Here is a 24517-nt window from a genome sequence, read left to right as displayed (position 1 = left end):
TTACTGTTGTGACTGTAGTCACAATAGTAGAATAGTAATACAGTGAAATGGTAAAAATGTAGGGGTTTCATTCCTTCCAGCTGGTAGCAAATGTAAGGCCAAAATAGTAATAGCAGCTCTCCGTTCACAGAGCAAGTGGGGACATGGCTGGGGGGGGTTGGGTGTGCAATGCAGTGCCCAGAGAAAAGTGTACGTGGGCAATGGAGGAATGACGTGTGCAGCAAGAACTGTTTGATGGTAATTTGATGGTAGCAATAGCAATTTAACCTTACTTTGCAGAATAAGCCATAGGAAATTCTCGGTCTGCTTTAACATCTCTTCTGTGGCTGAGCTGCTAGTTGAAATCAGTGACACCTGTAGAAGCATGTATGTGTGCTCGTTGGGCAGAGGTCTTTAGGTGGGGTGGTTGGAGATGCTCTTGCTGCAGTCCTGGCTGCAGAAGGAGATTCCAAGGCAACCCGTAAACCCAAGGGGTTCTTGAAAGATTGAGTTTTCAGCCTTTTGGGGGGTTAAAAAGCTCCTGGATTATCTCACAGCATGGCTGTGGCCCAAGTCTAAACTTAACCTTGACTGAAGGATGAAGATAGTTCCTTTATCTGATTGCAAATGAGGAAATACATTCCTTAAAATAATTAATGGTCCCTGAAGAGCATCTTTTTATTAGCATCTGTATGCGTGGAAAGCTCCGGTCCATAAATACCCAGCAGTTTCCTTCTCATGGCATGGCTTTCATAGGAAGACCAGTGTGAATGGGTGCTGCCCTACAGCACCAGCGGGGCGTCGTGGGGCAGGGCATTGCAGTGGGGAGTTTTGGCTGTGGCACAGTGATGTGGTTGTCCCCAGGGGGATGCAGTGATCAGGGCACTGTCACCCAAATGGGGCAGAGAGCTGCTGCCCGGGCTCAACTCCGTGCCTGGCTGCGCGTAGTGCTCTGCTGCAGCAGTATTAATCATTACCTTAGGGAAAGATAATTATTGGTGGAGAAATTGTAGCCTGTTAATGAGAAAACGTGCTTAACTGCTTCCCGGCTGCTGGGACTGCTTGTTTGATCTGGATTTCCACTGGTGAGCGGCTGCTCACCAGCAGTGGCCTCGGTGCCCTCCGAAGCACCACAGATGTGGTGTGGGTGAGCATCCCTGCCCCATGTCCCAAGCAGGGAGCAGTGATGGAGGTGGCTAGAAATGGTGCAGAGTTGGTACGGTGTGACCCAGAGGGCTCGTGGCAGGGGGAGAGGGCTTGCTGCTCCCTGCTCTGGGCCCCATGTAGGGCTCATGTAGCAGATGGTGTTTCCTTGAGCAATATCAGCTCTGTTTTGGCAGATGTAGGCTTGGATGTCCTCAAGGGCAGCCCTGCCCCGTCCGTGGCTCAGCCACGGTCGCTGATAGAGCTGAAATTGCAGGAAGAACATTCCTGATGTCTATTCCTGGTGGCATTCCCCAGTGAAGCCAAGGAAGAGAAGCATGCAGGACTTGGGGTGCTGCGTGGTGCCACGTGCGTGTCACTGGGGCACCACAAAGGCTTTGGAGATCCCACTGTGTATCACTGGAGGTTTTGGCAGTGCTCGTGCCATGGGGTGATCGTTGGGCTGCCCGGGGGTTTGCGGTGAAGCTGTAGTAAACTGTACATCATAAGGCATCCAGTGGCCCAGAAGAAGCTGGAGTCTGTACCACGTGCCTTTTGGAGCAGTAAATCTTTGAAAAATGTATTGATTCCCGATCCTGGCTTTGCACTCTGGCTGAACTTTGTCCTCACAAGACACAGTAGGTGATTTCTCTACCAGCCAGCTGGCCTCTAAATGAGCTACTCATAACTCCATCCCGACCTCTAATCCAAATAAACATGAAAAAGATTATTTGCAAGCTGGAAAGAGAATCCTTATCAGTTTGTAATGAGGTTTAATACTTAGCAGCGTGTTCTCAAATATTGTCCTTAAGTACTGCAATTTGGTTTTGACTGCGTGTTACAAGATAAGTGTTTCATGCTCTTCGGATCATGCAAATGATGTTTTTGTTTGTTTGGTTAACAGCAAGGCAACAAAATAGTGAAACAGGATTAGAGGGGCGGTTTGGGAAAAACACTGATTTCTGTAATCAGATTTGAATTGCAATCTGTCTGCTTTTGCGTGGGGGTGGTGCATGGGAGGGAATGCCAGGAGGTGAAGTAGGGTTGGGTGAGTGCTTGCAGTCTCTGTGCGCTCCTCGTGCAGCGCTAACGCAGCATTTACTGCCTCAAACCCCCAAGGAAATAAGTAGGGATCAAGAGGCATGGAGGGAGGCTTTGGGTTAGTGGGCAGGGAGCCCTCTCCTTGCTTGCAGGAAGCTCTTTGCCTCGTTTCTTGTCCAAAGGGCTCCTTGTGGTTCCTCCAGGAACCGGGGAGTTACCAGGATGGCATGGGGCAGGAATCAGGGAATTATTGGACTGACATGGGGCATCCAGAGGGTTTCGTAGGGGTAATAATGCTGAAATGGCTTTGTCTGCAGGAAGTCTGTTCCTGGTTGATCTGCAGGCAAGGGAGTTGCCTCTGGGGCTGTGCTTCCAAGCCTCAGGATCTCCATACTGAGATGGGCTGATGGGTTCCCTTTTTCACAAAGCAGAATTAGGAGGGCTGTGCGTTTATCTGCCTGCAACACTCCTGTTCCTCCAGCACGCCTCGTGCGCACTGTGTGCTCCCACCAGCTCCTGCAAGTGCTGCTGCACGAAATGCCTCTGAGCTAATCGGGTGCCCAGGAACGCCAGCAATGCTTAAGAGCCTAAAATAAATACTCCTTGCCTAGCTCCTAGGGCAACCCTTTCCCCGTGCTGCCCGTTGCACTCCAGCCAGGGATTGCTCCTCAAACCTCACCTGACTCTTCATCCTCTTCCTTGTGCCCGCAGGGAGCCGCCGGCCGCAGCCCCCGCTGCTCTCAGCCCTTCTGGGGGAAAATGCACTGAGATGGGAGCTTGGCCAGAGCATGGCTGACAGCAACCTTTGCCTGGACTCCGATGGACTCCAACGCAGGACTGCATTACCATGGTGATGATCTTAACCAAAACTCGGGAAAACAAAGGTGCTGACTCTGTAACATGCAGGACTGAGCTGGTAAGCATCGCGGCGGTGCTCTTCACAACTCTGCTGCTGTTGCCATCGCTTTGCTGTGGCTTTAGGATGCTTTTTCACACTGCAGGGTTGGATCTTGAGGTGGTTTTCTCTCTAGTGCTGCACTGGTTGCTGCTGGGCTCGTTAATATCCAAAATGCGGGCGATGAGTAAATGATTGGAGTGCTGTGGCTGTTGCATATGTGCATCTCGGTGAGCACACAATAGAATAAACTGTGAATAACACGGGTTAGAAGTTGCTTTGCCCAGAGTGAACAGATGCTCATGATTATTAGGAGGATGAGCAAGTGGGGAGCAGGATTAAGTGGGAGATGGAGAGGACTGTTACCTAACAGTCCTGCTGGCAGCACAGAGGGATGCAAACCCAAACGCACCCAGTGAGCAGGTAACAGAAAAATTAGGGCAACAAATGATGCTGAAAGAGGCAGAATTATGGTGGGGTGGAGGGTGACACAGAGCTGTCTGGTAACAGCCAGGGGGGATGTTGGGGTTTTCACCCCTGTCCTGCAGGATGAATGGTCACAGTCTGGAAAGGAAGGAGGCAGAAAACTGTGCTGTGCAGGGAGACACAGATAAGGATGCTCAGGAAGCATCTGGCAGGATCAGCCATACATGGGCATTTGGAGCATAAAAGTGATGGTAATGCCCAAGTTCTCTGAGGATGGAGCACTCTGTGAGCTGGTTTCCTGGGCTGGTAGTGCAGGCTGCTGAGCACCCCAGGGTGTGGGTGGAGGGGTTCAGCTGCAGGAAGGAGAAGAGCAGGAGCTCTCATGTTGTGCGGGATGGGCTGCATAGCCACACCACCAAACTTTGCCCTCCCTTGTTTGCTGAGTGCCTGCCATGGTGCTAGTGCTGTGTCAACAGGGAGTAACTGTTCTGGTTATACAGTTTGCATTGCCAGGTTGTCCGGGCAGTTAAATTGAGGCAGATGTTCAGAAGAAGTCTGATCCAGCAAAGAGAGCAGCAGTTTTTATGTTGGCAGAGAGGGCAGAGAGTAAAACTCAAAGGCAATAAACGTCTGAGCAGCAGGCACCATCACCTGCTGGAGGGTGGTGGGCTTGCTGGCTGGTTTGTATCCCAACATGGTTAGGCTGAGCATTGTAAAATAGCAGTTGCACTCAATATGGGATGTGTGTTATTTGGAGATGTTCCTCTTCCTTCCTCGTTTGCAGGCATTCACTTTGGTCTCTGAACAAAGCCTGCTTTGTGGTAGGAACAGTGATGGGATGGTTAGACTGGATGATCTTTTTGATCCTTTCCAACCTTGTGATTCTATGATTCTATGCTGCTCTGGGGGCTGGCATGCAGATGTGTGCTGCTGTTCCTAGGGTTGTCCCATGTCTGCGTTTGTTCCACTTTGGCCACTCTTCAGAGACAGCTGCATGCCATCCTTGTCTCCTGATTCATTTTGCCTTCATCTTAATAAGATGGGGCCTGGCAGAAAGAGATCTCTTTATTTCACCTAAAAAGGTGGTCCAAAAAATGTAACCTACCGTTATTTCCCATCTCCTCATCTGCACAAACCCCTGCTTTCTGCCTCTGCATCCTTCTACGCCCAGTATTGGCAGCATACAAAGTGATTTCATTGGTTTGTCGGCAGTTGGTACAATCTTGTTTTCATTATTATTATTTGCAATGTATTAAAGAGGAATCAGGAGAGAAGGTGCAAATGCAGTGGCCTAATGGTGGATAAAACGCAACTATGGTGGTGCAGATGGATGTGGAGCTCAGATGAAGTAAGGCCTCGTTCAGATGGGATGGAATTGCCAGGACAGACGCTTCAGAAGCAGAATGTGGATGTTTTGTGGGATAACAAAAGGACGATCAGTATGAAAGTGTGTTTTTGCAGACATAGCTGAAATGGCATGTGGCTCCAGATGACATATTGATTTATTGTATATAAAACTGTCCATGCCCATTTTTAGAAGTCTGATGATTTGTCGCACACAGTCAAGAGGAAAATTCCTGGGGAAAAAAAAAAAAAGAGCATAAAAAGCCAACTGGGCTTATTTAGTGCCCATATAATGGCATTTTCCCCTATTTTTAGTGCATGTTGGCACCATCCAAGTGCAGAATCCTCAGAAAAAGTGCTGGGGTGCCTTAGAAACACGCTGTATGTTTAGGCAAAACACAAAGCAGCCCTGTGTCTAGATGGGAGGCCAGCATGAGCGTGGAAGGGCTTCAGCCTCTGCTGATTCACTACTGCTCAGCTCCCAGTTTGTGTTCTGCAGAGCTTCGGGTCCTGCCGGCAGGGACAGCTGCAGGACTGATCATTTGTAAGTTCAGGCCGTGACAGCAACTCTCCACATCGTGCAGTTAACCTCAGTTTGTCTGAGGGAGGATGGAAGGTGGATGATGTGCAGGCTGGGAGATGAGGCCGCACGCTTGGGGTCTGGCTGTGGATGCCCGAGCCGAGGATGTGGGCTGGGTGTTTTTTCTGACACATAGATTGAGCCTGCTGGAAGTGAATAGTTTCTCTGGTTGTTTTCAGCACACTCCAAAGATGAGTCAAGGACCTACCCTCTTCTCTTGTGGCATTATGGGTAAGTAGCAAAGCCTTCTGCCCGTATTTCTTTCATCTGCGCTCCTGGGTCCTTGGCAATGTGTGGGAAGACGTCCTCATCTTCTGCACCTCTCCTAAAAATGCTGCCCTGCAAAGCCTGGGATGCAGCCCACCCGTGCCCTGTGCCTTGGGGTTCAGTATTGCCCATCCCACTGCCCCCAGTATGGGAAGCCCCTGCCCAGGGGCGGTTTGCTGCCCCGCAGTGCTGAACGCATTGCTTGTCTCCTTCCCCACTGCTTTGTGTGCATCTTTGAAGTTATTCATGCAGTTGGGATCATAAGCATTTTGGCTCTTAGATTGTGTGTCTTGTGTGTTCGAGCATCCATCCCTCAACTACAGCTCTTGACTGTTTGCATGATAAGTTTTTCTGGTTGTTTTCAGCACACTCCAAAGTGTGCTGAAATGATAAATATCAGTATTATAACTAAAAATATTCTTCCTTTTGGCACAGTGTGTATGGACAGACCTCAGGCAACAACAAAAGTATCTTTTTTGCCTTTCACAATAACATAAGCTGTTATATATGATGTTTAACACCATTTTTGGCGTAGCTTGCTACCAACTATCTTGCTGAATGGCTAATGAAATTGATGGGGTTTTGGTGCATCAGCCCAGCATCTTGAAAAACAGTAATGCAGGAGGATGTGTCACTATACAGTGCTCTTTGGGTTTCGAAATGGGGAGCCAGTCCCTAGGCGAAGTCTCAAATGCCAATTAAAATTGTAGGTCAAATTTGAGCCAAGCTACTTGGTATGAAAGCCAATGCTTTGCAGACAAAGCAACTGCCCCTTTTCTTCGTGGACACAACTCTCATTAGCGTTAATGGGAGCTGAGCACATGCATTGAGAGGAGATATTTCCCAAGCTCTCCGATACTTGAGTTGTTTGGAGGAGGGGGGAAAAGATGGAAAATGTTTTGATATTTTTTTTTCAGATGAAAGTCACAAGCTTCAATGTCAAGAATGGGCAGAAACAGTCCGTCCCCTTTCTCCTGTCTGTCAAAAACGAGTAAGGAACAAAGAAATCCAATCAGATGGTTTTGTTTTGTGCCATGGCACTGGCAGGCTCTTCCACAAATATGAAGAGTCTAAGCCTAATTGAAAATCAGCTTGGTGTTAATAGCTTTTACAAAGCCGTTTGCGTCTTCCTAGCGCTGCGCTGGTCTTCCTTGGCTGCCAAATTATCCTGTTTCCAAGGGAACCTAATCTCACCTCCTTGACCGACAGCTTACCATGTAATTGTCTTTGTCATGCCCAGTCAAGAGGAGTGAGTCTCTGGGGTGCGAGAGAGCCCTGTTTGGTTTGTGCTTAATTTTAGGCATCTTTCCCAAACGCTCTTCTTGACGTCTTCAAACTTGGGCCACGACCACAAACCAACTCCGTGCTGACACTTGCTGATGCATTTTAAAAGAGTTGCAGGGTTATGATGGCGCTGAATGCGCAGTGGGTGAATATTTCAGGCTGAGAGCAAAAGCATGGAAATAAATGAATCTGGGAAGGTTGGAGTGGTCCCCAGCCAGCATCAGCATGGTCACGTAGCATATCCTGAGCAGAGCAAGGCCCGGGCACTGGGGGTTCTCACCACATCTCACCACATGTGGTGAGATAGCCAGGGATGCATATCTACGGGAGGGGTAGGAAGAAGCTGGCCAAGGCCCCAGCTGTGCACCCCATAACCAAGAAACCCAGCTAGCCTGGGCTGGCACATGCTTGTGTGCAGCGTAAGGTTGGTTTGAGTGTCACTTGCTTCCTGTCTAATGTGACTGCCAGAGCACTTGGGCTGACAATAGCAGAGGGGATGCCAGGTACAGGGGTTGTCCCCATTGCCCAAGCATGTATTTGTGTCCTCGGGCCAAACATGAAGAAGGCAAAACATGAACGTGGCGAATGCCTCAGTATGGCACGCCAGCAGCAGCACAAGGCACTCTGCTGATACCAGTGCAGGCAAAATGTCCTGAGAACCACTTTGAGTGGGAAAGGAGCACACTGACACCCACACCTTTTACATGTAAGCCTCTCATAAGGTATTGAAGTCTGAGAAGATCCGAAAATCAATTGCAACTTTTAAAAAACTGAGTATATTAGTAAGCTTTATTAAAGACTTGGTGTGTCAGATCCAGTATTTGCAATATTTGCTCCACTTCTCAAGGTGAGCTAAATATTTAGATTTATGTGTGGGATGATAGCAGTATTACTAAGAAGAACGTTGAATTCGTAGTTTTAGGCATTTCATCTTGATTCTTTTTCCCAGCAAAGGGCTATTTAGAGAAACAAAACCAGTTTCCTCTTTCCCTTCTCCTTGATGTGCCCTTAAAACACCTGGGAGTAAAGGAATTGTGCTGTTACCAGATGGAGATCTGTTTCCTTTTCTTGCCGTGCGTTCTCCACTGTGCACCCCTGTGAAGGTATCAGTGGCTGTGCTAGAGAAGGCAGCCAGCATTTTAGAAAGTTTGGGTATTATTTTTGGCTTGCTGCATTGAGAATTTTCTGTCTGTGGGTGGATGGTCGTGGAAGATTTACACTATTTTAACAATGCCCTGGTGATATTGCCTGATTCCTCTCTAAGCAGGTATGTAAGAAGCACTTGGCATCTCAATCAGTAGCAGCAAGCAGTACTCTTTTGCACCCCTCTGCAAGAAGCTTAGTGGATTTTAACAATAGCCACAGCCTCACATCCTCTGAGAGCAAGAAGTAATTTTTGACCTGACATCCCAACTGTTTAGTGGGCCAGGTGACTGCTGGTGAGAGAGAGGTGATGAGGGATGTTTTATTTTTACTGAAACTGTGTGGATTTTGCCCTTGTCATATGGCTATTGACACCAAGCACGCGCCACCTGGGCACATTCTCAGGCAGTAAGTATGGGCCTGTTGTTTGCATTTCCCATTGAAGCACAGCTCCACACATCTTTTTTTAATCTTAGTTGTGCCATGGGAAAGCAGGAGGGCTGTCAGGCTCCGTGGCGCTGCCATCAGCTAATTACAGCCATTGAATTTGTTCCACGTTTAGGAATCATCTCTTGAACGTAAACAGGGGGCAGTGGAAAATACAAACTGCCTTTCCATGCTGCACAGAGGGTGAGAGACCAACGTTCGACGCAAAGAACATGTGAAAAAGGGAACTGGATGCACACCCGAAGGAAGAGAAATGTTTGGGTTGGGATCCAAATGGAGTTCATCTGCCAAAAAGGAGGGGGAAAAAAAATTGATTGAAGCCCGTAATCACTTTACAAGTTTGCTGCAATAAATTATGTATGAATGTAAATTATTTCACAGGAAAAGAACGGAGAGGAAACTTGAGCAGAAGGATCATGCATTATGTCTAGAAAGCGGCCGTAAAAATATTGCAGCAGCACATTTGTGTCGTGGTAGTTAACGTTGTGTCAGCGTTTTGATTTGATGCCTTTCTCTGTGGTGAGGAGCCCGGGTGGTCAGGTTTTGGTGCCCAGATCTCGCTGTAAGGGCTGTGGTGGTTGCTTCAGGGCTTACTGAAGCTAAAGCATAGAGCGAGGGCATTGTCCAAACATCTCTTGAGCACTTACACACTTAGGAATCGGCAGAGAACAGCCAGCTCTCCTCTCAGCCTCCTCTTCTGCACACTGGACAACCGAAATGCCTTCAGCTTCTCCTTACAGAAGTGCCCTCCAGGTGTTACGTGCCCTTCTGGAGCTCATGGACAAGGGAGCTGGCAAGTTCTTGTGTGGCCAGTGCAAAATGTGGAGCTCAACGCATGGAAATGTGCCTACGGTGACCTGGATGCCTTCATCTGATGAGAGCTGCTTGTGCAGAGATCTTAGGGATGCTTTGAGGATGGTACCAGACCCCATGGGTGTGGAACAGAGCTTCTGAGAGCCTCGTGACCTGGACCTGTGTGCTTGTTTGATGTGATAGAGGTTACCCAGGGAAAAAGATGGATGTTCGAGGCTGTGTGCCAGGCATGTATGCTTGTGAGAGGAAACACCAGGATTTTGCTCCAGAGGAAGTTCAGAAGCAGAGGGCGTTGTTTTAAGCTTGATGCCTGATAAATTCATCCTTGTTTCATCGATGGGCATGTTCAGCAAGGGCCTGGAAGCATTTAGTTCTGCAGTTTCAAGTTAAAATCCATAAGTAAGAGGCCCAGGCTGTTTTATCTGAGGACACTGACCACCAAGAAGGACCCATTTAAGCAGGGAAGTGCCCCCACATGCTCTATCTACATCATGCCTTGGTTGTGAATGCCTTCCCATCGTTTTCTGATGGGCAAAGAGTGCTCTCCAGCAAAGCCATTTAGTTCTGAACTGAGGAGTTCTCATGATGGATTTTGCCCTGGAACAAATTGCTGCCTCTGGGTAAACCAAGCTGAGGTTTGTAATTTAAGAAACTTAATACATGCATAACCGCAGCAGTATTAATGATTCCACTGCAATTATTGTTATCAGTGCTCTCAGGATGTGAATCTTAGTCTTAAAAAGTTGAGCAGAAAAAGACTTTTTTTCCTCATAAGTGGCTCCCAAGTCTTTTAATTACACCCTCAATGCTTAGATGATCCCTGTTTTCAATTTGTTACTCTGTTAGCGTCACTTTGCTTCGGAAAAAGACCACATTCTAGGTTATTGTGGGGCTTTGCATGGGTGGTTTGTCCTGGGGGGCGACAGGGGAATGGAGCACCCCATGCATGAGCATCTCCTGGATGGCAGCTGCCCTGCCAGAGCCCCAGTTTCCTTCAGCACAAGCTGAGCACAAAGGAGGAAAGCAAACAATAACCCAAAGTTGTCGCTCGGGATAACAGTATGCTTGCAATTTTCTTTGTGATTTGTTTTTTGGGTTTTTTTTTTTTTTTTGAAGTTTTACAGCTGTTTGTGCAGAAGTAATGTCGAAAGAGGAAGGTATCCTGTATCCTCTTGAACAAGCTTACCAAGGCCCTTTTGTAAAACGTGATGTCTGGGCATGGGGGTCGTGGCAGCTTGCCATAAAAAATTAGCTTCTATTTCTGTTTCTTTTGTCTGGTGACCTGACCCGAGAAATCTCTTTGCTGGCAGCATAATAAGGGGGGAAAATAATAAAGATCTAAACATAGATGTAATTGTTTAGCACGGATTTCTCACTTCTCATCGTGCTTTTTGAAATGAGGACAGCAGCGGTTAAGGCACGGCGCGGTGCAGCGCAGGGCTGCTGGGGGATGGTGGTGTCCAGGCAGCTGCTGGCAAGGGGAAATGGGGAAAGGAGCCAAAAGGGGTTTATGGGGTATCAGCTTGCAGGGCCCCAGGTCTGACCTCCCAACTGGAAGCAGGCCCTGGTAGGAAGCGGTCTGTGCTGTGGCATCTTTCCTGCCATCAGGCTGTACCTGCAGCTGCAGGCTGGGCACGGCTTTGAGTTGATTGATCTAAATGGGAAAAAAAAAAAAAAAAACCAACCCAAAAAAACGCAAAAAACAACCCTAAAAAATACTGTACCATTTAGATATGATCACATGAAACTTTGCAGCGACGGTTAGCTAGCACGGTTTGCCTCCCAACAACAATAACAGTTACCAGAGAAGGTCTGTTGGGTGATGACTTTTTTCCATTGCAGCAGCCAGTGGTGCAGCCCTACCATGGTTTTCCTGTTGAGCATCAGCGGCGTGTTTGTACAGAGCCCTGCTGGCCCCAGCAGCCTGCGACAAGGAGCCCGGCCCTGATGGTCCTCCTTTCTTCTTTTATAGTTAGGGAACCATGTGTGTGAATGAGATCATCGTGCTTAATTCTCTTTTCACGTGGTCATCGCTGGGATCTCTGCATGCAGCTGCAGCCTGCTTTGCAGTTTCCCCGTGTCCCCATGGATATTAGGAAAAATTTCTCAGAAAGAGTGGTTATGCATTGCCACAGGCTGTCCAAGGAGGAGTGGGGTCACTGTCCATGGAGATGTTTCAGCTGTGGGGATGTGGCACTGAAGGATGTGGTCATTGGGCACGATGGGGGTAGGATGGCATTGGGCTTAGGGATCCTAAAGGTCTTTTCCAACCATCATGAATCTCTGGTTCTATGAAGTGGCTTTTGACCCATTGCTGTACACATTTTGAATGCAGTTAGAACCCGTTGACTTCGGAGCCACAAGTTTCTCAGAGCTTTGCGCAGATCCCCAAAGCCCATCTCATAAAATGAATGCCTTCACGCCATCCCCTGAAACCTGCAGGTTTGAAAGATCAGTGCAAAATGTGCAAAACTGGTGGGCACAGCAGCACGGGTGACTCGGGAGATTAGCATCTGGGCCAAAGCAGCAGGAAACCCCATTTTGGGGGTAAGAATGGGAGATGGGCATCTAACACAGTATCAGCCAGCATAGAGATTGTTATGTGCTCTAATTTCGGTTAGACATGGTGTCTTTGGGTAGCTGTTGGATATCAGGGGGAAGTTCTTTACTATGAGAGTGCTGAGGGGCTGGCACAGGGCTGCCCAGAGAGGCTGTGCATGCCCCATCTCTGGAGTTGTTCAAGGCTGGGTTGGATGGGGCCCTAGGCAGCCTGGGCTGGTATTCAATGTGGAGGTTGGTGGCCTTATCTGTGACAGGGAGGTTGGAGCTTCATGATCATTGAGGTCCATTCCAACCCATGCCATTCTATGATTCTATGGCTGTGGGAGAGGTGCTCAGAGCCTTAATGGGGATGAAGTTTTATTGACTTCAGTGGAGCAATGCTGTTTCAGCAGTCAGCAAGCAGGACAGCCCAGTGTGCATACGGCTTTGACATCCTGTAGGCTCTGATGTCCTGTCTGCATTTCTCTGCCCACAGTGGTGGCCACAACCTCTGCTGTGGCGAAGCCCCCAGGTCCATCTCAGCCCAGTGTTGCAGCAGCTTTGGGTTTGCAGCCCCGACTTTGAGTTTTTTGTGCACCTCTAAGGCAACCATGGCTTGTGGAGTCTGAGGAAAGCATCCAAGGCATGATCTACCCCAGAGATATGACAACGAAGTGTCATTTCGTAATGCAGGATGCCCCTTAGCCAGTGCAGTCTGGATATTCAAAGTCAAATTCCTATCATCTTCTAGCAGTTTTGCTCCTGCTGCAATTATCGCTTTGTCTCTCTCTCTCCATCTATGCCACAGCAACCATTGTGCTGGCGGTTCAGAAAACCATATTCCGAGCGTTAATTAATTTGTACTGCAAAACGTCCCATATGCTGCTCTTTGTTTATGCACGTGGAAAGCGAATCGCAGAATTAATTAACGCTAATGCCTGTGGGTGTGTGTGTGTTCTTATCATTTCTGAACCAGAAAATGACAGATGGGGAGACCTCAGCAGGAAATGTCCACTGCAGATCGAGCAGCCGGGCACCAGCATCTGGGACTGCCTGGCCGACAAGGGTGAGGAGGGCGCGCTGTGGCCACGGGAAGCCACCAGCACCTGCTCGGTGACCAACCTCATCAAAGAGCTCAGCCTCAGCGATCCTCACAGCAACCCATCGGCGCCGCCCAGCAAGCGCCAGTGCCGCTCGCTGTCTTTCTCGGATGAAATGTCCAGCTGCAGGACATCGTGGAGACCTTTGGGCTCCAAGGTCTGGACGCCGGTTGAGAAGAGGCGGTGTTACAGCGGGGGGAGCGTCCAGCGCTACTCCAACGGCTCGGCCACCATGCAGAGGAGCTCTAGCTTCAGCCTGCCGTCCCGCTCCCATCCTCTGGCTTCGTCCTGCGACCACCGTCCGGGCTGCCTGCCGAGGAGATCGGGGGCTGGAGGTGACGCCTGGAGCCCCGAGGGCGGCCGGGTGGACATGCAGCGCTCCCTGTCCTGCTCTCACGACCGCTTCTCCTCCTCGGAGCCCGGCCCGCCCTCGGCCAGCAGCACGCCGGCCTCCACACCGCAGCTGGGCCGCCGTGCCGGTGGGCTGTGCCGCAGCCGCTCGCAGCCCTGTGTCCTCAATGACAAGAAGGTGGGCGTCAAGCGGCGCCGGCCCCAGGATGCACAGGAGCCGCGGCCCTCGCTGGACCTGGCCAAGATGACCCAGGTAAGGCTGGGAGCTGGGCATGGCCTCCCTCTTCCTGTGCCATGTGCGGTGGCGGGGATCCGGCTCACGCTGCGCCCCAGCAGCAGGCTCAGAGCTTTGTACCTATAGCAGCTGCACTTTTGTTCCAAGCAGTGGTTTGCTCCATCTGTGCAACATTGGTGTCCCAGTGTTGTTCGTAACACTGCATCAGGTGAGGCTAAGAAACATCCTGGTGTTTTCACTCCTCATCATCCTGAGCTATAAACACGTTTGTTCCCCCCTCAGGGATGTGATACTTGATGGCATTTCATGCCTGGCAGCTCAACGGGTGTTCAAATGAGCTCATTTGTGCTGGAGGATGTGATTAGTTTTTCCTCCTCCAGAAGAGCTTAACAGATAAAAGGAGTCAGAGAATGACGTGTTGGGGTGATTGCGGAGGACAATGCATGGCACTGCAATCATCTTTTGATAAACCATGCCAGTAACATTTAATATGCTGAGCTTATTTCATTAGCTAATAAGCTGGACGGGCAGTGAAAACAACTGACACTTGTTACTGCCTTTTACTAGCTACAATTGGCATGACTGAAGGCCCTCTCATTTCCTTGCGTTGGTGGAAACGTTTCTAAAACACACCCAGCACAGCACTGTGGTTGGCAGCAGGCTGGCTCTGAACGCTTTGTTCTATCCATCAAGTTCTCACCGTGGACGAGGAGATAGAATGCAGTTTAGCCATCTACTTTTTGTCGTGCCTCCCCCGCTCTAGTTCTCTCCCAGTGAGCAGCCACTTGTTGCTTCACCTGTAGTGCAGGGCAGAATCTCCTACAGGCCAGGGTGGGAGTTTGTGCAGCGTTGGACATGTTCAAGGTATCTTGCCATTGGAGCTGCTCACCTTCAAGGGGAGCTGACAGCGCTTGTTAGCGGAGGGATGTTCACAAGACCTTTCAGGATTAGACCAAAGTGTTGAATGAGTTGTGAAGGCCAATGAGCTGATGGATTACTGCACGTGTGCCCCATCTGCATTTGCTGGAGTAGTTGGTGGTGAACAAAGGGAAGAGATAAAAGACACTGTACTATTTTTATTCCCAGAGCTATTTTGAGAGCCCACACGGTGGTTACCATCACAGTGATGCTTGTGCTGGGCTGAGATGAGTGAGAAATGGTTTCGGCAGTGCGGAGGGGAACCAACTGCAGGTTCAGGTATTGGTAGGAGGAATACAGACAAGCAGAAGGGAGTAGAACTCACAGAACGTGCCAGTCCTGTTGCAGTTTTCCTGGGGATGAGTGCTTTGGGCTTTTGAAGTCAATGCAGAGCAGGCTGTGCTGAATAGTGTGAACCATCCTCTTCAGGTCACAGCCATGGCGGGCTTCAATCTCTCCTTAAAGCAACAAATGAGTTTATTTTCATAGAATACACCACGTTGGCATGAACCCACAAGGACCATCATGTCCAACCCCCAGCCCCACACAAGGCCACCCAAACCCAATGTCTGAGAGTGTCCCATCACTCCCTTTTCCCGATATCCAACCTGAACCTCTCCTGACAGTTGATAAATAACCTGAAACTGAACCTCCCCTGAAATCTTTGAAAATGCCTATGATGCAATTATTATTTTTCCCAAAGGCTCTTGATGATTTTCTGCTCTTTAATTGCCAACATTTGCAAATGAACGGCTGGGGAGAGTGGCAGGTGGAGAGGCACTCCCAAAAACATCCATCCTGCCCTCCTACTGGCAGACCAACCAAGGGCTCAGGGCATCATCTGCAGGTCTTGGTGGTGCCAGCCCTGCCCAGGTTTTAAAAGAAGTGCTATGACATCTAACAAATCCCAGCCTGGCAGCTAGGCTTGTGAGCCACACCAGGGTATATGCCCAAATTAGGACCCACAAGAATCTAAGATGCACTCTTGGAGGATGGCAGACCTTGGTGCCTGCTGGCTGCAGTGCTAAGGCTGCATGAAAGACTTGGAGCCCACTGCAACCCTCTCCAGACCATGGGGAGCTGGGCCACCGGCTGCCACAGGCTGTGGTTGCATTTGCTCATCCTGCAGGCGTGGCTGCAAAAGTGAAACAAAAAAAGAGAAATGGGGACTGCATGGACAGAGGGTTGTGGTTATGAAATAATGCAGATGCTATAAGCAGCCATATGTCACCGTACTGAATGTGTTTGGTAATGGAATTGCCACAGAAAGGATGCTGATAGTGCCACAGCAGCTGTTTGGTAAGTGAGGGGCTGTGAGAGGAGCAGAGGGGGAGCAGCTGTTCCCTTCCTGCAGGAAAAACCACGGGAAATGCCCCTATGTGGTCCCAACACGTAGACCAGTGGGAGCTGGGATGCTTGGAGTGAAGCTGAAGAGCAGTCTGAGCTCCGAGCAGAGGATGTCAGGGGTGTCCCTGGGTGCTGAATGGTGCTCATAGGCCTTTGCCCAAAGGTGTCACATGTGCGTGTCACATTTCCCTTGCACTGGATGTGCCTGAAGTTGCTGGACTCCAACTGCAGAGTTAACTCATCAAATTGTTCTGGGAGGCCTTAGGGCAGAGCGAGCTTCTCTGTCGGCTTAACCAAGGTGGGTGTTTGTCAGCTGGGAAGCAAAGCAGTGGAGGCCTTGTGCAGGGTGACTCCGGCTGAGCCTGCGGAGCTTCCCTTTCCCTCTGGACACCAAGCCTGGGTGCACGTATAATTTGTGTAGCCTTGGCTTTGGACTCAAGCAAGGGCCCAAAGAATGACAAAAATCAGATCACTCACTGCTCAGTGCAGCTCGGTTCCTTGAAAACCTCAACCATAAGGAGTAGCTGTATTTTCTCTGGCTCCTGTACTCTACCTCAAAACATCCTCCAAGCCTGAAAAGCACTGCCTGCATGACCTGCATTACCCAGCTGCCCTCCGGCACCAGAGCAGAGGAGTGCTGCTGCCAGGACGGCTCACGCTGCTCAAGCAGCGATGCCATCAAGGAAGGAAGCCCCCGTGCTGGTGGCACCTCCTCCCTACCCGTCGGTGCCAGCTCTGGGGCCAGGCTGCTGCTGGCTGCCTCCCATGTGTTGCTAGCACAAACAAACAACGTGGCCATCACCACAGAGCCCAAGGAGCTGGCCCTGTGCCTGTCCTCATGGAGCAGGTTTGACCCACGCAGGGCTGGCTGCTGAGTTGGAGGAAGCGGGGCTGCAGCTCTGCATCGGTTGCAAAAGCAGACTTAGGAAAAAGCAGTTCTGGGGGCTGTGCAAAGGATGGGGTTTTCCTCATTGCTTAGTTGGGGTATGGAAAGCTTTTCACCCAAAAGCTGTCTCCACGTGGGAGGACTGGCAGGGAGCAAGATGAGGCAGGTTATGGTGAGCATTCTTGCTTTTGGTGGGGCCGGATTTTGGGGTGTGAGGCACTGTGTGGGAGCCCTCCTCAAGAAGGGAATGTCACAGAAACCAACTGGTTCCTCTTGGGAGACACTGTGGTCAGTGTGCTTGAGAAAGCCACGCAGATTTGGGTGTTGGGATCAGTGTTCCCATAGGCAGCTTTTAATGACTGTCAGGCAATGAAAGTGGTTGGATGATTTGAGATGAAGAGCAGAAAAAATGGCAAGGGTCCACGTTGCTGCACGTTTTCTCTTCTCTGGCCTTAGGGGAGGTAGAAATGGCTTATAGGCATTCATTTCACACCTGGGGAAACTGAGTCCCACCAGCAGAGTCAGGGACCGAGCCTGGCTCCCAGATCAGCATCCGACTCTGGCAGCGCATCAGTTAATTCTTTGCTCGTGCTGGTAACCACATGTGTTTACAGGCCATAAACCCGGCACCATAATCAAAATAAGAATAATTTGACCTGAAATAAATGCTTTCTTCATACCAAGAGGGATACCTGGGCCAGGCAGGAGGCTTTGAGGCAGGAGGCTTTGAGGCAGGAGGGGAGTGAGCTGCTCCTGGAAGCAATTACATGGCCACATAGCTGGGCTAATTAAGAAAGGGATCTAAATGTTAAAGTTCTTCTGGGAGGGAAAATGCTTGGAAAAAACATTGCCTTTAATTCCTCAAAGCCCTCATTGCCTGTTTTTGTCTATTTTTTCTGCATTTTCCTTAGAGAGGTGGACTCACGCTGCTCATGTACTGGTACAGCACCAAATCAGAAAGGCATCAGCGTTGGGCAGATACCAGACCCTGAAAATCACTGTCCTTGAAACACCCTTTTTGATACAAAATGGTCAGAATCATGTTTTTCCATGGGCGGCGTGGTTTCTCCAGCACCTTTTCTCAAAGCCTTGGGTGGGTGCAATAGAAGATGCAGGAGATGGGTGACGTTGCAGGGTCTTGTGGGCTGGCGGATGGGCAGGATTTGGGGCAGTACTGCAGAGCTTCACTGCAGCGCAGACGTTGATTCATGCTGTGCCATTTGACTCATCCACAGAGCGCCGAGCCAGGGGCCGGCCCTGGTGTTGCCGTATGTGCTGAGCAGATTGCTTTCCTTCACACAGGCTCTGGAGAGCGGCAAGGGAGACGAAACACGTCTGTCACAGCAATCGCGGCGGCCCTGGATCAGCATCTGAAATCATCTTTAGTAATGGCAGAATGGGTCCTTGCTGTCTCTTGCCCGTTCTGCTTCCTGCTTTGTAAGATGTTGATACGGCTGTTGGTACGAGATGTGAATTTGTGTTAGCACGTTTCCAAACGCAGCTATCCTTTTTAAAGCTGTTGGTGGTTGGTTTTTTTTTCCAAGTGGCGCATGTATATATGTATTTGTTTAGCTCTCCCTGCAGCACGCAGCCCTGGCCTGAAGGCAGGGATGGCCACATGTCCAGGGCAACATGCATGGGAAGATGGACATCTTCCTGGTACGTGCCTTGACACCTCTGTGACAACAGCAGTCAGATGCAGTAATAGCTGTTCCTGGAGGGGGCACAGGGGAAACCTTATTGCTCTCTACAACTCCCTGAAAGGAGGTTGGGGTGAGGAGGGCGTTGGAAGGACCTTGTTCCCGAAGCTGCTTGTCCTGGAGGGGTGCTGGTGTGTTCGTGCCACGTACAATGGGGCTATTCACAGCGCTTGCTGGCTCTACAGACACATGGTGCCATTCATGGGGTGACTTCACCCTTCTCCAAGGACCACGTGCTTTCGTAGGATGGAGACGTTGGCACCCGTACTCACGAGAGGGTCCTCTTGAAATGTGGTCATGTGGTTCTTAGCAGTTTTCAGTATTAAAATCAGCTTCAGCTTCAGCTGGAAGTTCATGCTGGTGATAGGTGGGAGTCAGGCTGTCCCGTTTCCTCTCCAAATCAAAGAGTAAGAGCACATATCCATGAGGGTCAATAGATGAAGGAGCTCACGGGCTCCCAAAGATGAAGTTAACAGCTTAGAAATATTTTATGCTGGTCTTTGTATTGAACGGGGAAACATTTTTAAACTGTAGGATGGGGGAAACTGTTCCGTCCTCCCCTCTCTGGCCACCCATCTCTTTCCTGGAGTGGTAAAACTCTCTATATTACCATGTAAGGCTTTCTGTTTGAGTTGTGGCAGCTTTTTTTTAGATGGGATGGGCAGCACCTCAGGCCGCCTCAGCACCTACTCTGAGGAGTAGCAAATATTGCCTGAAGGTAGGATGAAGGGTGAAAAACTGGAGGTTTGGGATTCCAGTCGTGTCCCAGGAAATAGTTTGATGTTGATGTAACTTCTTGAGAGAAGTTCCAGCTTCCAAGTCTCAGTGTTTTTTAAGTAAACATGAATGAGAGACTGGAAAGGTCAGTTTGTGGCTTGGTGGAAAAATGCATTGGAACTGAGCTTCAGTTTGGGATCAAATGCAAGTGAGGTGGCTTGGAGGGGCAGAGACTTTGGAGGCCAGCTGGGTTTGGCTTTGGTCAGACTGTTGTACATGCAGCATGGATGGTTTTGAAGTTATGGTGTTGGACTGGACCCCATATGCATCAGTGCTATCCCTGTCTCCTCTGTGAATGCCCTTATAGTTTCATGCCATAAAAACATGGAGATGTGGCACTGAGGGATGTGGCTGGTGGGCATGGTGAGGGTGGGTTGGGGATATCAGAGGTCTTTTCCAATCTTAACCATTCTGTGACATTCCTAACATGAGAAGTAAGGGCAGTACGTTGGTCTGCTCAGAAGATGCCTATAGGAGGTGGTTTGTTGTGACAGGCTCTGTTTTAGGGGCACGGCAGAGGTTTCAGTAATAGTAATGTGTAATTCCATATGCTGTTTTGATTTTACAGTAGAAATAATCCCATCTGGCTCAATTACGAATTTGTGACTCACCAGACAGAACTGGTGGATAGGAAATCCTGCCATGGGAGTGGGCAGTACTTGGGGACATAGGTGTCCCTGCCATCACATTGGGGTTGTAGCACAGGGATCTGAGAGCACAGCATGGCTCTTTGTGCAGCACTCTGAGCTGAGCAGGGCCCCGGGGTCCTGGCAGTGCAGGGGCTGTGCCCACTGCTTTATGCAGCCCAGCTCTCTCCCCACTGCCAGCTCTGTCCCTGCAGGGCCAGGCATTGCACCCATTTGCTCTCACATGAGAGGATGGGGCTGGAAACACAAACAGAGCTTTGCAGTGTCTGTCTGTAGCAAACACAAAATCCAATTGTGTCCCAAATGCCCACATCTGATGCATCACATGCCTGGTTTAACCCCTGCTATCCAGGCTTGCGCTGTGCTCGGTCCTAACAAACGGCTTTCATACAACACAGTGCCCGATCTCCAGCCCACCCTGGGCCTCTTGAATCTTTCTAGAGACCTCCACGTTCGTGATAGGAACCTCACAGCACCCACAGAGGCTGGTGCTGACCTCAGGTCCCTTTGCTTTGCTGAGCCCAACCTGGTGTGTAATCCTGTAGCTCTATAATGTGATGGAAAGTATAGTGATAATAGCAGGTGGTAAAGTCTTTGGCTGCAGCAAATGAAGACAAGCCCAAATACAGCAGTTGTGGACACAGAAACAAAGGGGGGAAAAAAGGTACTTACTACCTTTGGAAGGCCTCAGGTAGGCAGGGATCTCTTGCAAGAGATACCCTCCTTTCCACTGCCAACCCTTAAATGAGATCTGGGAAAGGGTGGATCCTGGCTCCAGCCCTTCTGGTCACTCAGCTGTATTGCATGCACCTGAGCTGACCTGGGTTGGCCCTGCCTTCCCACCAGGTGCTCCATCACTGCTTTAGGCTGTGACTTTGCATTTCCACCACAGGCTCTGAGCTCCTGTTTGCTGAAGTCTTTGCAGCAGAGAGAGGATTGCAGAAAAAAACAATGAAATCTGCAAAGGTGCAAAAGCCAAGGAAGATCCCACAGCTGGAGAGGTCACCATCTCCATGCTTATTTGATGCTATGTCTGCTCCTTGCTGCCTTGGTACAAGGGCCAGGGCACTGCCTGATGCTCTGACAAGCTCAGTGCTGGTGGCCAAAAGCAGTTGCTTGTGCTGTTTGGAAAGAAAAAAAACAAAAAAACCCGGCTTGCCCATCCTTTCCTCATTTCTGATGAATGATGCGGTGATGGGATTTGCAAACAGCAGCCAGGTTCCTCTCCCGTGTCCCTCTGAGAAGCTTCATTCATCACATCTCGTAGCAGGGGCTGCTGACAGTGCTCAGGGAGGAGGTGGGGCTGGTAGAGCAGGGCAGCACGTGGCAGGGCATGAAAGAGAAGCTGGAGCTGTGGCCAAGCCCAGCACAGCTGTCACAACGGCTCCTCCAGGCATGAGGAAGCGTGGCGGTGGCCTCCTGGGCAACGGGTGTTATTGTAAAAAATATTTATTCACTGCAGAGTTTTAGAAGTGATGGTCAGAACAGTTCTGAGGGAATTTCTTTCCTGCAAAACTCTCCAGAAGCACTGCAGGAAAGAGAGCTGAGTAAAACAGGAGAGCAGCTCGCTTTTCTTTTCAAAGGAAAGATGCTCAGAACTCACCCGAAATAGGGACTGTGTCCACAAAGCAGTGCCTGCTTCATCTGCAGGGCCTCCCATCGTGGTGCTGAGACAGCTGGCACTGACAGTAAGTTACCACCTGCTACTGGTGTGCAGCACATTGCGTGGTGTCAAACCCCTGTGCAGCCAGGTGTCATTGTAGGTCCTGTCCCAGTGAGGGCATCCCTGGGTCCCAGCTGGGCAGGGAATGGGCCGAGCTTTGTGATGGTCTCGATGGCTCTGGCTCAGGGCCATGTCGGGAACAGAAATGAGCCCATCACCCTCCTCTTCAGTTTTGCTCCACTGCGCTGATTTTTTGGCAGACGCTGCCTCTACAGTACGTGACTGTGCAAAATATAGTATTGGACATAGCCATGTTGACTCACTTGGAAAATGTTCTGCTTTCTCAAACCATTTTCCACAGCTTCCTTTTATACAAGCAAGGGCCAAGGAAGCTCTTTTTTCACTGGTGCTCACATTTGCCCTCGTGCAAGCATTGCCCTGCAGCCAAAGGACCCCATTGGTCCATCTTGACCCTCACCCACTCCGATGCTGAGGCATCAACAGGAGCTGGCAGAGCCAGGAAGGTAATGAGGAAATGGAAGCTGGTTTTAAAGAGGAGGGGAAGCCAGGTGATGCTTTGATATTAGCAGTCACCTGCCTTCCTGTGGCTTTGAGGGTATGGATTGAAGCACAGAACAGCCTCGGGGTTCCTGCCAAGCAGAGGAGAAGCTGGAGGGGCTGCATGGGAAAGCCACCACTTCCAAACCGTGTGTAGCTGTGTACATTTCAGCTCTGCTCTGCCGTATGTGGGATGGAGCCATGGGCACGGTGAGCAACTGGGAATAAAGACACACATCTTTATTACCAGCTCATGGCTGGTAGGGTTGCACAATGACCCAAGTGAGTGGATCTCTCCAGCTCATACTGAAGCGTTCAGTGTCTGCTAGGGAAAATATTTGTTCTTGGCAGGAAGTGAAGATTTCCTCCAATTATTGTTATGAATGGATATGAAGCTGGGAGGCTTCGCTGAGGCTGCTGTGCATGAGGTGGGTGATCCCTGGGCAGCAGCACTGCTCTGATCCCAGGCATAGCTGTGCTCATCCCTCCTGGATTTTGGGATTGCACCTCTCTAGCACTTCCTAGGGGCTCTGTAGCAGCAGAGCATTCCCACTGACAGCTCCTACAGCAGCATCTCATAGAGTCATGGAATCACAGAATGGTTGGGTTGGAAGAGACCTTGAAGCCCACCCAGTTCCATGCCATGGGCTCAGTTGCCATTTGTGAAAACCCATTACAAACCCACACTACGGCTGGGGCAGTTACAGAGCTCCAATGTGAGAGTAAAGCTACCAGTGAAACCACTCTCAAAGGCAGTGTTAATATTCAAGGCTTAATCAAACTCCCCTTTTTTTCTTTATTTTTGGTCTATTAATGTGGTGTGAAGCAACCCAGTAGGATAATAGATATTTCTCAGCATGCTTGTGAAAGCTGTTTTACACACCAAGCAGAATAAAAGCAAAATTAAATGCTAAAGCTGTGGAATTTCAGTGCAGCATCCGCACAAACACTGAAATGCTGGTGTCTGTCATAAAATGAGAGGTTGGGAAGCAAACTGTGACATCCTGCACTCATCCCTGCCAGGTGTGTTGTCACAGCCGCCTGGATGCTGACAAAATACATGCAGGGTGGCTGCAAAAAGTGAATCGCTGTTTTGCAATGGAGGTAACGGGGCAAGTAGCTGGGTGGAAAACAAAGGCAGACAATCAGCCATCCAGAGCCATCCCTACCAGGAAGAACCTCTCTCAGAGGGCAGTTCCAACATGCATGCAGCATCTGATTGTTTAATATTAGCCTGTGTTGTGGAAGTGGGAGCAACTCGAGCCCCCAGAAGCTGCCATGGGTGGGGGTGGGCTCACAGAGTTTTGGTGCTGCCTGCGGTACAGCTGGAATTTCAGCACCCTCAAGGACGACTGTTGGTTCTTCTTGTAGGTTTGTTTTCCAGCATCTCCTTGTCTCCAACCCAGATAAGTATCTGGCCAGAGGGGCTTGAGGGATAAACAAGGCTATAATAGAGCAGCAGAGCTGTGCAGGCTGCCTTTGCATTTTGTACCGGTTTGCTTTGAAGCTGGCATACATGATTGCTTGTGGTTTTGGTAATGAGCACTGAACGCCCTCCTACTGGCTCTCCTGGGCCTGTTTGAGCACACGAAGAGCTGGGTGCCTCCAAACAGACTCATTGCTGGGGAACGAAGCAAATCTCACAGCTCAGTAATGTCTGAGGGATGGCCAGCTCCTTGGAATGGAAACTTGCTTCCGCTTCTTTCCCTTGCCCTGCTGGCCATCCCATGCCTGCAACACGGCACAGCTGGAGCTCTGCCCACCACCATCTCAATGCCTCGATAGATGCATCGCAAAAAAAAAATAGTGGATGGGTTTGAGCTCCCTGACACACAACTGCCTATGGCCCAGCTCCGGATGTACAGAGCTGTTTGCATTTCATCTACCTATAACTGCCCGCTGTGTTTTTTTTCCTCCGGTATTTTGGCCGTTTCTCCCCTGACACTTCATCCATCACCAGGAGCTCTCTCTGGCACAGGCGGTGCTGGTGATGGCTTTGCAGCCCCGATGGCGGTGTTGGTTTTGAAGGCTGGGCTTGGCATGGCTCAGCCCCTTGGGGAGGCAGATGGCAGCTCTCCATAAAGTCAGCCCTGGGGAGATCAGCTTAGGAATGGAGTCGGAGAAGAACTGGTCGAGTATTGAATCTGAGTGTTGTGTATATTCCTGATCTGAATCGTGGCAGGAAACCCATTTCTCAGTCTGAAGCAATGGATGTTCTCTTTGGCAGCACAAGCATGGGACGTGCAGGATGCCGGTGCCACGTCGCACTTTGCCATCCTACAAGAGATCGAAGCAGCAGATAGATAGCCATCAAGGCTGTGGGTGAAGGTACCCCACAGCAACAGGCTCAGAGAGTGGCTTAAAACAGAGCAGGGCAGCGAGGTGCCCGTAGCTTTGTTCCACAAAAGCATGGCGGGGCTGAGGAGGCTGGC

General features: G+C 50.0%; 1 protein-coding gene across 2 annotated transcripts in view; it reads left to right on the top strand.

The window, feature by feature from the left end:
* Positions 1 to 24517, top strand: part of FAM53B (family with sequence similarity 53 member B) — a 36342-nt gene that overhangs the window by 8911 nt on the left and 2914 nt on the right. The window contains exons 1-4 of one of the 2 annotated variants that reach the window (XM_042863623.1): positions 3040 to 3079; positions 5588 to 5639; positions 6593 to 6666; positions 12880 to 13607. In XM_042863623.1, the coding sequence (XP_042719557.1) occupies positions 6612 to 6666; positions 12880 to 13607 (783 nt within the window). In that variant the 5' untranslated portion in view covers positions 3040 to 3079; positions 5588 to 5639; positions 6593 to 6611. Of the gene's footprint in view, positions 1 to 2874; positions 3080 to 5587; positions 5640 to 6592; positions 6667 to 12879; positions 13608 to 24517 lie in introns of those variants that run through there. The other variant, XM_042863622.1, reaches the window with a different exon arrangement.

Source organism: Lagopus leucura, unplaced genomic scaffold (genome assembly GCF_019238085.1).
Source record: "Lagopus leucura isolate 7727_CA_CO unplaced genomic scaffold, USGS_WTPT01 Super-Scaffold_741, whole genome shotgun sequence".
NCBI lineage: Eukaryota > Metazoa > Chordata > Aves > Galliformes > Phasianidae > Lagopus > Lagopus leucura.
Note: the sequence above shows the minus strand (reverse complement) of the source record. Positions and strands in the feature narration are given on the sequence as shown.